Source organism: Tachypleus tridentatus, chromosome 9, assembly GCF_004210375.1.
Source record: "Tachypleus tridentatus isolate NWPU-2018 chromosome 9, ASM421037v1, whole genome shotgun sequence".
NCBI lineage: Eukaryota > Metazoa > Arthropoda > Merostomata > Xiphosura > Limulidae > Tachypleus > Tachypleus tridentatus.
In genome coordinates, this window is record NC_134833.1 from 73,147,371 (window position 1) to 73,163,472 (window position 16,102).

General features: G+C 33.6%; 1 protein-coding gene across 5 annotated transcripts in view; it reads left to right on the forward strand.

Annotated features, from left to right (window-relative positions):
* The window catches only part of LOC143225495 (CUE domain-containing protein 2-like), a 38,438-nt gene extending 22,748 nt beyond the window's left edge, over nt 1-15,690 (forward strand). For 4 of the 5 annotated variants that reach the window (XM_076454999.1, XM_076455001.1, XM_076455000.1 and 1 more), the window contains 5 exons: nt 9,514-9,572; nt 10,035-10,327; nt 10,589-10,848; nt 11,938-11,998; nt 12,561-15,690. In XM_076454999.1, coding sequence (XP_076311114.1) covers nt 9,514-9,572; nt 10,035-10,327; nt 10,589-10,848; nt 11,938-11,998; nt 12,561-12,686 — 799 coding nt within the window. In that variant the 3' untranslated portion in view covers nt 12,687-15,690. The remainder of the gene's footprint in view (nt 1-9,513; nt 9,573-10,034; nt 10,328-10,588; nt 10,849-11,937; nt 11,999-12,560) is intronic. The other variant, XM_076455003.1, reaches the window with a different exon arrangement.
* The last annotated feature ends 412 nt before the right edge of the window (nt 15,691-16,102 follow it).

Here is a 16,102-nt window from a genome sequence, read left to right on the forward strand (position 1 = left end):
ATTGCAAGGTATGACCATACATTCCAAACCATCTCAGATGTTTCCAGTGTCAGAGGTTTGGTCACTCGAAGATGTCATGTCGTGGTTCTTTGACGTGTGCTCATTGCAGTGGCAAGGACCATGATACCTACGAGTGTGAAATGGACCCTCATTGTATCAATTGCAATGGCTCTCATCTGTCCTAATTTTGTTCATGCACTAAGTATTTGGAAGAAAAAGAGGTTCAGCGTTTGAAAATGATTCATAACATTCCTTATCCTGAGGCTTGAAAATTGCTGTCCACCATCACATCTCGGACTATGCTGCTGCATTTCGCTCCACGACTACAGTGGAAGTGCAGACAGACCTTTTGCAGTCTCCAAACGAATTGTTCTTCAAATGAAAATTCTTTTGACCTCCATGGTTAAAAAAATTGATGAATCAACTTCAACACCCATCTCTGTCCCTTACATACAGTAACAACAGAAAGTGTTCATACCCCTGCATCCCAAGTAGTTTTTGCTCATAACTTAAAAGTATCATGATCAAGCTAATAGAAATATAATATATTATAAATATTATAATAACACACATCTACATACATTTTTATGTAGATTAAACTATTCTAAACTAAAAATAAACAAATAACCAAAAATTGGTGGAGCAGAAAGTGTTCTTACATTTCAAAACGTGTGGAAAAAACTGATATTCCAGAACAAATTTTGTCTAGATTGGTGAATAAACTACATTATACCATTCCAAAACTAGACACTGAGTTCATAATTATTGGAATTTAGCCAGCAAAACATTTACCTCCGGCAATTTAGCGCCGTCTCCATCATTATCTGCTTGGTCATCATGGCGAACAGGAAACAACTGTTCAGTGATTTAAAAAACCAAATTATTGTAAAATACAAGTCTTGTGTGTCTATTTCCGGTATTGGCACACAACTTAATATGCTGAAATCTACCGTTCAAAGCATAATTGCCAAGTTTAAGCTTACAGGATCAACTGCTAACCTCCCTCGTTCCGGACACCCCATCAAAATTCAAGAGAGAACCAAGAGGAAGGTTCTCAGAAAAGTTAGTAGGAACCCTCATTTAACATGTAATGATATACAGAAACTGGTAAGGGAATCTGGGGTTTAAGTAAGCACCTCTACAGTTACGAACATGTTACGCTCTTCTGGGTTGAAAGTATGCCCGTCCTCGTAGAATTCCATATTTATAGCCTGTTTATTTAGAAGCACAATTGGGGTATGCAAGAAAGCATATAAATAAACCCATTATCTATTGGAAGAGTATTCTTTGGTCAGCGAGACTAAAATCGAGCTTTTTGGCCACAGTGATGTTCACAATATTTTCCATAAGAAGGGGGAACAAAATCTTCCAAAGAACAATGTCCTTACAGTTAAACATGGAGGTGGTTTGATCATGCTTTGGGATTCCTTCAGCTCTTCTGGTGTAGGCAGCCTTCACCACATCTACAGAATCATGAAAAAAGAAGAGTTTGTTGATATATTAGGCACTTATATCAAAAATGATGCTCTTTACATTCCAATAAACCCCAAGAACCACATCCTTCAGTTCCAGGTACAGGCATTTCCTCAGATACATCTTCTTCTCCCACCCCAAGATGCAAAACAATCATTCATTCACGTCCTCAGTCACTGGAATCCTCTTCCAACTGCAAAAACCTGCCCAATCGACCCACAGACCTCCCTCGAATAAGGAGTAAGGAAAAAAAGATGTGATTGTAAACAGAAGCGTTCTCCACCCAGTTTGCCTGCACATAAATAAATATGGCCACCCTGATACAATGAAACTGTCAAGGTTTACATTCTAATCTGGATGACATCAAAACACTGATTGTTACCTACCATCCTGTATGTCTTTCCTTTTAGGAAACATTTCTGACACCTGCTGTTACAGTCACCTTTTGGCAGTTTTCTTTGTACAGAAATGACAGGCTGTGTGATGGACGAGTGCATTGAGGGGTGGCACTGTTGGTTGATCAGCATTTGCCTACCCTGTCTTTGGCACTCGACACACCCTCGAGTTCTCTCTTCTTGTTGCCTGGAAATACATGTGATCAATCAGACCTTGATGTTTTCATTGAACCATTGCCATCTCCCTTTTTCATCCTGGGGGATCTTAATGGATATCATCCCCTCTGGGGAAGTGCTGACATTAATAGGAGGAATCACTCTGCAGAGCGTATGATCTCTGATCACAACATTTCTCTTTTCAGTTCTGGTTCTTCTATTTATTTCCTTGCACTTAGTCAGCCCTTTACTGCTATTGATCTCTTAATATGCTCCCCTTCACTATTCTCCCACTTTTCTTGGATGGTTGACAATAATCTATTAGGCAGTGATCATTTTCCTATAATTTTTAGAGAGACTAGCTGTGATCGATGCCACCTGACCCGAGTGCCCCTGTGGATGCTGGATAAGACAAATTGGCCCTCTTTGACTACTCTCGCAGAACTTGATCCTGCCATCATCTGTAAGCCATCAGTAGATGACTGTGTGGCAGCAGTAACTGACTGTATTATACAAGCAGCTGCTCAATGTATTCCTAAAACCTCGACACGTTTTCCACTATATCCTCTTTTGTGGTGGAATCCTGCCTACCAAATGGCACAGAAGGTTCAAAAACGAGCCTGAGATAAATTCAGTAGATATCTCACACTCTCGAACGGCACCGCTTTCCAGCAGTGCCGTGCACATCCTTGGTGGGTAAGACGTCAAAGCCAGAAGGAATCTTGGATTAAGTTCACAACCGGCATATCTTCTACCACCAGTTCCAAAGCCATATGGGACAAGATTCGAAAGGTAAGTGGGCAATATAATTCTGTTTCTCCCTCGATCTTGCTTTCTGGTGACCAGGTAGTAGCTGACACCCAGAGCATCACCAATACTCTAGGTGAAAGCTTTTGCCAGATATCTACCACTCCTGCTTCATCCTACATCTTCTTATCTATCAAGACTCAGGCAGAGCGATCACCTCTTTCTTTTTGAGCTGATTGTCTCTAATGACTACAATCACCCCTTTGCGTTGGTGGAACTCAAACTGACCTTCATAGGACTGGCAGTATATAGGTTGCATCTGATGATGTACACAACAAGATGCTAGGCCATCCATCCCCCTCTTCTCTTGCTATTCTTCTATTGTTTTTAACCAGATATGGGAAGAGAATGTTTTTCCTGATGCTTGATGTGAGGTGACTTTCCTACCTTTTACTAAGCCTGGGAAGGATTCCAAGGTCCCTTCAAACTACCATCTAATTGCTTTGATGAGCTGTCTCTGAAAAACCTTAGAAAGAATGGTTAATGCTTGTCTTGTTTGGTTCCTCAAATCAAACAACCTCCTCTCGTCCACCCAGTGTGGGCTCCGACAACAGAGGTTCACCATGGACCACCTGATTCAACTGAAACGTCAATCAGAGAAGCCTTTCTCAAGTGAGAACATTTTGTATCAATATTCTTTGACATTGAGAAAGCTTATGATACTACATGGAGGTATGCAAGACCTCCATATTTTAACAATTTTTTAATGGACAGGCTGTTCCAAGTTCATGTGGGTTCAACTCTTTCCTGTTCTTTTCTATATAAACATAGAGTCCATTAGGGTTGTGTTTTGAGTGTCACACTCAGTATAAAGATTAATACCATCACTGAACAACTCCCTCTTACTGTTACAACGGGCTACATGTCAGTGACTTTCACATCTCATGTCACTCATCAAACATGAAGTTTCTTGAGTAGCAGCAAATAGTTTTAACTTCTCCCTCTCTAAAATCATTTGCATGCACTTTTGCCACTGATGCAGTATTCACTCTGATCCTGAACTCTGTATTGGTGAAGTTGTGCTACCTGTTGTTCCTGAAACAAAGTTCTTGGGGCTTATCTTTGACTCTAAGCTGACCTTTAAATCACACATCTTGCAGCTACGAGTCAAATGTACAAGAGCACTGTCCATGCTCCTTCCCCTCTCTTCCACCACTTTGGGAGAGGATCAATATTCTTTGCTAAAGATATATCATGCTCTTATTCAATCAACACTAGATTATGAGTCACTGGTCTATGGCTCTGCCAGGACCTCAGCCTTGAAGATTCTTGACCCAGCTCATCATCAGGGACTTCACTGGTACAGGTACGTTGATGATACAGTTGCTGGATTCACATCTATAGAACACACACTTAATTTTTTTCAGTCACGTAAACTCGATGCACCCCAACATAAGGGTTCACCGGTGAACAGGAAAAAACTAACCAAATAGTATTTCTTAACCTCAAGATCATCAGAACTGATACACAATTCAAAACAGAAATCCACAAAAAAATTACTCGCACTAAATTATACATTTTCCTGGGACTCAGCACATGAAACAAAACAAAAACTCAACATGTTAAGAAACCAAATAAACACAGCCACAAAAACTATGCTCACCCAATAAAATTGAAGATGAATTCAACAAAATAAAACAACACTTCATCTACATTAACAAATTTCCTAAAACAAACTGTGGAAAAAATTATACACTCACACCTATACCAACAACAATACATCCCAAAATACAACAAACTAGAAAACCTTGTACTGCTACATACCATATGTTTCTGACATCAGCAAAAAGTAACCATTATTTGGAAAAAACTTATAACAAAACATGACATTCCTATAAACTCTAAATTTATTAAAACCAGGTACAAAACTAAAGTCCATATTATGTAAAACCTACACTGACAAACACAACACCAACATAATTTATATAATATACAATGCAACAACTGCCACGACTTTTATATTGGAGAAACAAGCAGAAAAATGGAAACTGGGACTCAGCACATGAAACAAAACAAAACTTCAACATATTAAAAAACCAAATAAACACAGCCAGAAAACTATCTTCACCCTATAAAATTAAATGTGAAATGAACAAAATAAGACAACACTTCATCAACATCAACAAATTTCCTCAAAAAACTGTGGAAAAAGTACTTACACACCTAAACCACCAACAATAAATCCCAAGATAAAACAAACTACAAAACATTATACTGCAGTTCGTCCCACATGTTCCTGAAATCAGTGAATAAAATAACCAACATTTGGAAAAAAAACTTGCAACACACAACATTCTAGTAAATGCCAAATTTACTATGTAAATGTACTATGTAGTCCATGCTATGTAGAAACTACACTGACAAACACAACACCAACATAATTTATAAAATACAATGCAACAACTGCCACAACTTCTATATTGGAGAAACAAGCAGAAAAATAGAAACTAGATTGAAAGAATATAAAAAAAAACACGTTTTTGAACATTGCAAATCAAATAAACACAACATGACCATAGAAAACATCCAGATTCCAAGTAGGGAAACAAATATAAACAAATGCAAAATCAAATAAACCCTGCTTATACAGCAACTAAAACCAAAATTTAACCAATATAAAGGAACACCTTTCTCCCTAAACTAACATCCAACTGGAACGCCTCCTACAATCCCATACCTGTTTATACTCTCATCCCTAAGACGTGACCAGCAACGGTTACTTGCAAACTCCCCCTTTCTTAGCCTGAAGATGTCCTAAGAAAGCCAAAATGTTTTCTACTTATCAGTAAAAGCGTTAATACCCATACCAGCTGTTCTGAGATACATCAGGGACTAAGCTATAAACTGAGGTTTCTCACACTTCACCAGTCCAGAGCTTATACACTAAATCTCATGAACATCTTCTGTACCTCCTCCGTTTGCAAATGTCTTTACTGTATGCTTCAAAACTTCAATTCATTCCACAGCATCCCACTTGGGGTTGTGTTTTCCTTCTTTGGTGGGCCATACCTTTTCAGAACAGATGATCCGCCATTGTTCATTTTGGATGAATCGGGTCTGTCGTTAGATAAATAATATTGCTCTATCCACTGGTCAGCCCATCCCACCATGGCTTTTTACAATCCCCAAATGTAACATTTAAGTCATATGAGAAAAGCAGATACTCCCAATTGAAAGTACTGTCTGTTATTTGCTGAACATCTTTTGAACTATCCTTCCATTCCTATTTATACAGATGGTTCAAATCACATGACTGTGTAAGCTCTGCCATGGTTTGGTGGTTGAGTACAGAATCCCCTCTACAGCTTCTGTGTTCACTGCTGAACTGTATGCCATTTCTCTTGCCTTGGATCACATAGAAGCTAAGCAGTACTCAAATTGCACTATTTATACTGACTCATTTACCTCTCTACTGCCCCTGGAATTGCTTCACATTAGTTCTCACCCTATTCTTACCAATATTTAAAACATACTTGCCCATTTCTCTTTAATATCTGCTTCTATCTAGTTTTTCTGGACAGGCTACATTGGTAATCGAGAGAACAAGCTTGCCAGCACTGCAGCTAATTCTGTCTACTCTGGTGCTATCACTACTGTGTTTGTTCCATACACAGACTATGGTCCTGCATTCAAGGCTCAGCTCCATGCCAGTTAGCAGTCAAGTGAGCAATGTGAAATTAAGCTTTTCCAAATAAAGCCCTTTATTGGACTTTGGCCGTCTTGGTTCCATAAGGTTCTGAAAGAGAAAGTTGTCATAACTAGACTACACATTGGTCACAGTTTTTAAACTCATCATTTTCTTTTATCTGAGACTGATGCACCAATGTGTGGTCTGTGTGACACTCAGATCACAATAAGCAACATTTTACTGTCTTGCCTTTGTTACGCCTGTCAATGACAACACCATTTTAAACAGATTTTTTCCCGCGATTTATCCATAACATTGGACAGTGTCATAGGCTATTTAAGTTTTTAATTTATAAATTAAACCTGTTTTTAATGTAACTCCTTTTTAATGATTAAAGTACAACTAGTTCAATTTGAAATTAGAAAATGGCTGTAATGTCAAATAACTCAAAACCAGCACTGGAAAGGCCAACTTCAGGTTCTAACACTGATGTTTGAACTTTTTGTTTTACCTTAATTCCTTTTTACAAATTTTAATAATTTTACTTTAACTTTTTACTGGATGTTTGGTGCAGACCAAACTAAACCAACCAACCTTTTTAACTGATTCTTGACTGGAGGCAAAGGCAGTATGATCCTCATCTTACCCTTGCATGGATGTGTCAGTACCCTGTAGAAAAGGTTTTGAATGTAGTTTACTTGCTGAGTCCAGTTCGACACATCCTAGCCATGTTACATCTTTTTTAGAAATGTTTCATATAAGCTTTAGCATATGGCATATATGAAGTGTGACATACAATTTGCATTTTTCATTGCTGTGTGAAAAAACAACCATAAATACCTTGTATTTTACTCATTTTTTTACACACAGGCAAAAGTAGCTTGGTTCCCTACTTTGTTCTCCAGATCTCTCTGATGGTCAGGGTTATCCTTCAGATGCTTCAGTTGCTCTCTCCTTATTCTGAGTGTTGGATTCTAGCTAATCTTGTGAGGAGAGGTAGGCACCATGTTAGAAGTTATGATTTTCCTGTACTCAAATGTATTTTGTGTAGGTACTTACCTGTTTTCACCCTTCCCCCCACTTTTCTAGTGCTCATATCTTCTGTTAATCTTCAAAGTTAAGGTTTGGTGGAGGAGTTCAGGAGCTGCATGCTTCTTTTGCATGCAATGCCATTATTAGTTAATAGGATTTGCATAAGAGATGCATTGCAATGTACTTTTCCAACAAGGAAAAAGTACAAAGCTTGTGGCAGTTGTAAAGAAAATGTTTGCATATAGAAAGCAGCACAGAACAATAATAGCTAATCTTGTGAGTGTAGGTAACTAATGGAAATGCATTTTTGATATGGAAAAATTATAACTTTTCTTTTTTCTCAAGAAAATGAAAATGAATAATTTTTTAACCTAACATGAGAGACTAAAGTTTGTTTGGTTGATAGATAAATGACCTCCCAACTTTAGATGATAACTTTTTAAACAGATGTTGATCTTTTCATAATCATAAAAAAAATATTATATCATTTTTGTTATTAACCATAGACTGTAAATGTTTATATCCAACATACAAACAAGGGTTATTATTTGTCATGGATTGATCCTGTGTTTGCTTGTCCAGAATTAAGGTAATTGCAGTCTATTATTAATTTCAGTCACAACTTGTGTTCTATTTATATCTGTGTTAATACATTGTTATAACTATTAGATTCTAAAAATCAGTAAAACTTCCAGAAATTAAAAATGAAGTTTTGAGTTAGCTGAAAACTTAAGTGCCTTTTCCTTGAAACTCTGTACCATTTGTTACTATTTTAATATTAGTGTCATGCAGGTGATAGCAGAATGAAAGTCATTTACAAATATTTAATTTTACTCGACTAATGTACAGCTCTTATCAAAGGAAAAATTAAATGTACAAGGTTTAGTCTTGTATGTATTTGTTATCAGTACATTGTTTTATTAATAACATGAACAACTAAATTATAAATGGGTTAAAAAAGGCCTCAGCATGCCCGATTAGTTTCCCAGACTCTAGATCTGCAGGTTCATCATTCATGTTCTGTAGTTGCCAAAAACGAATTGCACTCCACATTTTGGAACTGTGTGTATGTTATAAGAGTGACAGTGAAAATCCATTTTAAATTAGGTGAGACAAGCTAAAGAGATAGGAATTAGTACTATTGACTAGCTCTCATCCCTCTAGCATATAATTTCAATATTAGGAATGGCTAGTGCAGACAGTTCTAAAATAATTTTACACAAATATCCAGAAAACAGAATAAATTAAAAATTGCATATATGAAATCTACATTAGATATTTAATTATCTTCAACACGAAAACACTTTTTGTACATTTTGTAAAATGTTAATAAAATTGTAATATTCTTACTCTGAATGTTTGTTTTCGTGGATATTGATAAGTAAAAAAGAAAATCCACTTGTTTCCTTTTCTCTTAAATTAATCTATGAAGATTAATTTATCCACAAATAAAATTTTGTATACATTGCCAGTTAATCTTTCATTGTTATTTATCAAATGGATTATGAAGAGAATCATTTCTCAACATTTTAATTAGTAATGAACATAAAGATTTAAAATTTTGTTTCATTTGGTAAATTTGCAAAGAATATTTTTCTATTTTAGTGAACAATTAGTAATCAGCATAGATGTATAAAAAGGGGAGTATAAGTGGCACATGTCACCTCATATAGAATATTTTTTTAGAAATATATTTTCTTCTTTTCTTTTGCATACCAGTTATTCCTTATTTTTCCCTCAGAAAACCATACACACACTCATAAACAGACACTCATGACTGTGAATGTAATACAAATAATTATAAGACTTGTTTTAAAAGAAAAGGTCTATTGAATCTTGACCATTTTAGAGCAGACCACTTTAATAAAAAAATATATTAATGGTGTTTTCATAATTCTCTATACATGAAACTTAAGTGCTCCTACAGTTGTTGTTGTTTTTTTTTCATTGAAGAAAATGTTAATGTATGATATCTAGATGTATTAAGATTATTGACATAACAATGCTTTAACTTTATTACAGTGCAGCCATTTGTGAGTGGATGTTTGAGTTTGCAAGGAAACTGGCATCTTCAAGCAAAGGTATGAGTAGTTGTTCTGAATAATTGTAGCTTTTTTTGTTTTGTGATTCTTAGGTGTTACTGAACTCCAAGTAATAAAGGTGGGAATATAATGTCATAGTTCAAACCAAATCATATCTACTTTTTTTAGAAAACCAAATGTTTTATGATTCTTAAACTTACAGCTGTTTTTTTTTAAAAAAAAGGGTTTGCTAAAGCTGTTAGCCCAAACCAATTCATTTTATTCTTTTTGACATCTTAATTATTGTATTATTCAAGTTGTAAGAACTTTTACTTACAAAAATCTACTTCTAAGATATTAGTAGGAAAATTTAGTTTCTCAATCAAAACTATGCATTTGTGTTGGAATGTGTCAAATGTTCCAGTTTTTATTTTTCAAATATATATTATTCACATGATTTAGCTTAACTTTTCTGTATATTCTTATATAAATATGGTATTGTACTGGAATTTTATTTGTTAGGCTCAAATTTGAATATTTCACACAAATATTGGACAGCTGAAAGTCACAAGGAACTTTTACATGGAAAAAATGAAGATATTTCACTAGCCTGTGAAAACCATATACCATCTTCAATAGTTTTTTCTGGGAATTACAAATATTGTCATTCTCGTAATAGCAGTGGTTCCAGTCAGAGTTGTTCTTCAGTAGGTAGCTCCAGTTCCTTCTATCCCAGCTTTTCTAGCCAATCACGATCTAGAAACACTAGTAATTCTAGCCAGTCAGAAGAAGACTTTTTCTGCAGTAATACCATGGTAAGCAAAGTTCTACTTTATAGGTATTTGCTTGTTTGTTTGAAAAATATTTTGAGTTGGATAACCTAGCCAAAGAACATAGTTATAGAATGATAATTCTAATTTTTATTCTGAGTTGTCTCTTCAAATTAGTACAAACAAGAGTAGAGACAACATTAAACATCTATTACTAACTTTCTGAAAACTTCAGAAAAATTCTTAATACAACTTGCATTTCTCACATATTATATTACTTACAAACAAAAATATTATGTCTTGCAGGATGACCAGACTGACATATCACAGCATGTTAAAGTTCTTACAGAAATGTTTCCTAACACTTGTACATTGGAACTTCAACACTGTATTAGCATTTCTTATGGTGACTGCCAGAAAGCAGCACAGTTGCTTCTCCAACGGCAAGAAACAGGTGAAAGTTTAACAGGTCATCTGTCAAAAGTTTCAAAAAATAAATCTTCTCGCCGAGGAGCCACAGAGAATGTTTTGGATGACAAAGAATTGAGACAGCAAATTCTTAGCCGGTAAAAAAAGAAATACAGCTTTTTTTTTCTTGTAAATTTTTTAATTCTGCATATTCACTATTTTTTAACATATTTAATATTACATCTGAAGTAAAATGATGTGTTGAAATTACTTTCATGTAATAATTCATTGAGGTGTTTTGGTTTTAAATTATATAATGAGCTGTTTGAAAAGTCTGTAGTTGTATGTAACTCATTTCACAATAACTGTGATTTCTGACTAATTCATCCATTTGTAAAACCTTGGATGGATCTTAGTAACATTTTAACTTAATTTTGTCAGGGATATTACCCAAAATTAATTGTATGGATAAAGTTATAAGGGTCACTCGGGCTAACTGCTAGTCTTAAATTAGTATGCAAAGGTGAGCAGACAGACTGATTGGACTTGTGAAATTGGCTGAATGGAAAAAAAGGAGCTTTTTGGAGCAGATTGTTTACATTTAAATAGAGTAGGGTCTGGCTTGTTTGTTTAGGCTATTCACATGGATGTAAAAGAAGTTTTAATCTAGGACTAGACAATGGTGAGGTCCAGGAAAAACTAAATCCAAATAGAATAAGAGGAGAGAAATTTAGCATAGGAAATGAATATGTAAGTAATTATAAGGATAGGATGAATAAGTAAATTAGGTATGTGAATAATATTGTGGCATTGTACCAAATTTATTAGTTGGTATTGTACAGTGGACGAAATATTTGTTTATGGTATTATAGGTTTCTTTTGACCATTGATCCCAGATAATATGTAGGGTTGGTGAGTTAGATTTGCAATCAAGCCAAGAGTAAGCTTTCAAAGAGATAAGAGATTGTTTACTTTTGTGTCAGTAGGTTTCATAAACAAATAAAACTAGACATTATTGGCATATGAACTGTTTTGGTTTCTTAAAATCAACAAATAAAATGTAATATTTTATTAACTTGTATTTGTCTAATAAATTAAAAAGTTATTTTTAATAAGTGTGTGAGACATCCATCAATACCAAAAGAATCTAGTTGAAAGTCTGGAACATATTAAAATGAAAATATGCTAATATTGTGTGTGTATGTATTAACTTTGTATCTGACATAATATATCAACACATTTTACAGGTATGGCTATATAGATCAAGATGATGATATACGGGAGCACAGACCAGTAGCGCCTAAAACTGTGAGTAGAAGTTTTCATCTTCACCATTTGTATGTAATCAATGACAAAGAGGGCATGAACGTTTTTATTCCTTGAAATTTGTTTTCCTGACTCACAAGTGTAATGGTGCAAAATAAATTCCACCAACATTAGTGGGTTAGTGTAACAAACTTGTATGAATATAGTTAGTTTGAAGAGCATAAATAACAATCACTTAAACCCCTAGTAATTGGTTATTTCTGATAGTTTGAGTAAAGATTTAATCACTTGGTATGTGTGACTAACATACAGGTATAATTACAAACAATGCTAATCAACTAAGTGTTTTTGTTCACAAAGATTCTAATTCGTGTTAACTATTCACATTTTAGATTATGTTCTTTAACAGTTTTTAAAGTTTTTATCTTAAATATGTGTTGCTGTTTCAGAGAAACAGTTTTTAAGCAAAGCATAATATACTCTAAATAATCACAGTTATAACAAATTAATATTTTATTTTGCAATAACATGATCTGAGCCACTCAAAACTTAGTCTCTTATGAGTTGAAATGAATATCTTAGAAATGATTTTTATCAACATCAGGAGCCCAAAAAATTGATTCGCTACCGTGACAACAAGATAGTTAGTATCAAAGGAGAGAGATATTCGGATATCAAGAAAGAAGAACCTGATGAAGTAAAACCAGCACGTCAGCATCGATTTCAATAGGTTTTTAGTATAGAAGACATCAACAGCAGAGCAGCAAGTTTGTTTATTTTGCCAGCCAAGTTTTAAAAAAGATTCTTCTCTTTGAACATGAAGTCAGCAAGATAAATTGGATTGTGACTGCATTTTTACTCTTGTAACAAAAACTTGCAGTAACTTAATTTCTTAATAAGTAGATGTCAGTTGGAAAAATTCAGGATTATACAGTGTGTTTTAACTTTGGTTTCATGTATATCAAAGCCTTTTGATATCGATAATCATTTCATCCTAGTTTGTGAATCATCTAACAGAATATTTGTAGCCAGTAAACTGAATTGTGTATTTTATTTACATTTGATTCAGTTTTGCAGCTTTTGTGATATGATGGTAATATATTTCAACTGTTTTCAGATTAGCTTTCTTCAAATCTTTGCATACACATTGGGTTTTAATGCAGTCCCATTTTCCATTTCAAATTATGTTATATACAAACATTAAATTCTCTATTTAGAAGCAGCTGGTATGGGTAGAGAAAGCACTAACAGAGGAGTGAATAACGTTTTGACATTCTTTGGTCATCGTCACGTTCACAAAGAAAGAAAGGTTTACTGACCAGTAGCTGACCACATGTTTGAAGGTAGTTGTGTAATTGAGTGTAGGAATGTAGAGGGCATGCTTAGATGTTGGATATATTTATTAATATAGGTATAAAGGTGTTTCTTTGTATTGGTTTATTTTGGGCTTGAGTTGTTGTTACAAGTAAGGGTTCTTTAATTTTGCAATTGTTTACATCTGTTTCTTTATTTATTATTTGGGTATTTTCTATGGTTAATGTGTGTTTATTTGATTTGCAGTGTTCAAAAACGTATGAAGGTGACTTTTTGTGTTCTTTGAATGTGGTTTCCATTTTTCTACTTATTTCTCCAATTTAGAAGTCATAGAAGTTATCACATTGTATTTTATATTGGTGTTGTATTTGTCAGTGTAGTTTTTACTCAGTATATACCGTAGTTTTATGTCTGGTTTTTGAACACATTTGGTATTTACTGGAATATCATATTTTGTTGCTAGTTTTTACCAAACTGGTTATTTTTCTGCTCATGTCAAGAATATATGGAATGCAGCTGTATATAGTTTCATGATTTTTTTAATTCATGGGCTGTATTTACTTTTGTTAGTTGATTTTGCTTTTTGTCTAGGTGTGTGTGTGTGTATAATGTTTTCTATGGTTTCTGGAGGAAACTTATTGATGTTGATGAACTATTGTTTTATTATGTCTAATTTGTCGTTAATTTTATCTGGTGAGCATAGTTTTCTGACTGTGTTTATTTGGTTTCTTAGTATGTTGAGTTTTTGTTTTGTTTCGTTTCATGTGCTTATATATTAATAAATATATCCAACATTTAAGCACGCCCTCTATATTCTTACACTCAATTACACAACTGCCTTCAAACATGTGGTCAGCTACCAGTCAGTAAACCTTTCTTTCTTTGTGAACCTGACAATGATTGAAGAATGTTGAAATGTTGTTCGCTCCTCTATTAGTGCTTTCTCTACCCATACCAGCCGTTTTTACATATATAATTTTCTCTACAAGTGGGTTTTCTTGTCATCACAGTTTAAACATTCAATTCTATTCCTTTTACAGATCTCATACAAGTAATAGAAGCTTAACAAGTTAAAAACTTTAGTTATTGAAATTGTTTCGTTAGGATCTTCAATATGTTTACTAATAATAATGTTTTGTTTTATGTTTTTCTTATTGTAAATTATCATTTTCCATTTGTTTTTCTTTAATTTAATGCATTTAACTTCTTTGTCATTGAAATTAGTTTCAAAATTGTGAACATGTATTTGTTGTACAGACAAAAAAGTTATTTTATCAGTTATCAGTTTGTCACTTTTATTGATTTATTTACATGTTTCTAGATATTCTTAAATCTTTTTCTTTATTGAAGAATTTTGTACATGAAAGAAATGATTTTTAGTACTATTGAAATTGTATGAAAAGTAATGTTAACATGTATTTAACTATGAAACCTTTCTGGACATAAGTTGTCTGTTCTTTTTTTAAATTGCTTTGTTTTCCAAAAAATGCAGAATATAAACAATTCTGAATTTAATGGTCAGTGATCTTTTAGTAAGGATCCAGTTTTAAAACATTTGGCAAGTGCACAAATACTGCTTAAAAAAAGTACAAAGATTGTTTGCAAAACATTTTATCTGTGTTGTCCTCCTTATATTAACTACTCAAGAAATCTACATAGCTGTCCCTAGAGTACAGCAGTAAGTCTACAAATTTACAATGCTAAAATTAGGGGTTTGATTCCCCTCGAGGGACTTTGCAGATAGCCTGATGTGACTTTGCTATAAGAAAAACCCACATACTCATATTTATTTGTAATTATTATGCGTTTAATGAAAACAAATAGAAACCAATTATTTATAGTTGAATCATAAGAGGTATAAAATTTTCCAGTTCAAAATTTAATTCTGTGTTTAAAAATAAACCTGTTTTACTTTAAGTAAAGCCCCACATTATAACATTACATAAGAATCACTTACCATATGAATGAGAATCAAAAAGATTGACATACTACATCAGTATATATATAACAGAAAAGTGGATTATACCAAATAAATGAAATTAAAAATACATTCCTAAACAGGTGTTGTATTAGCTAAGTTATGAAAACACTGAGCAAATGAAAGTGAAAAGTAAAGAAGCATAAAAACTCCACACAAGTCTTTAAACATTAATTTATATTCTGCTTCTTTAATTTTGACTTCATGGGTCCAGGTATTATTTTTAGCTTTGTTAAACTTCCTTCATATTTCACCATACCTAAAGTTATTTCTTTTAGTCACAATGTAAAAACATGCACTTTTGTGTTGTAAATAATCTACAGTTTTCTCATTGAATCTTTTAAGACAGTTTTTACTGAGTTTAAAAGGTTTGTAGTTTCAAATATCTGATATTTAGTCTAAATGTATTTCTGTATTTGGCATTAAATGTTTTCCCTTCGTGACGCACTTGTATTTGGTTTTCACTCCTGAAATATATTTATGAAATTAAATAGTAAATTATTCAAGATAACAACAAAATCATAAAAATGGACAAGTTATAAGCAGTTTTAAATCTAAAGTAATACCTTATCAAACACTTGTAACTTAAATTAACATGCATTCTGTACTTTATAGAGAGTAATAAAAATTCTATAAACTAAATAATTTTGAAAGGTGGACCTTTCAATTGAGCTCAGATCATGAGGTTTTAATTCATTCATATCAAGACTTCTTGAACATGTTTTTCTAACATTATGAATATGTTATATACTTGCATTTAATCCTTTCTGTAGTGAAATCATTTTTTCTTCTTTGATACCAGTAAAGGACACTCTTAAAACTTAACCTGAAGTTCAACAGCCTTAAAATCCATA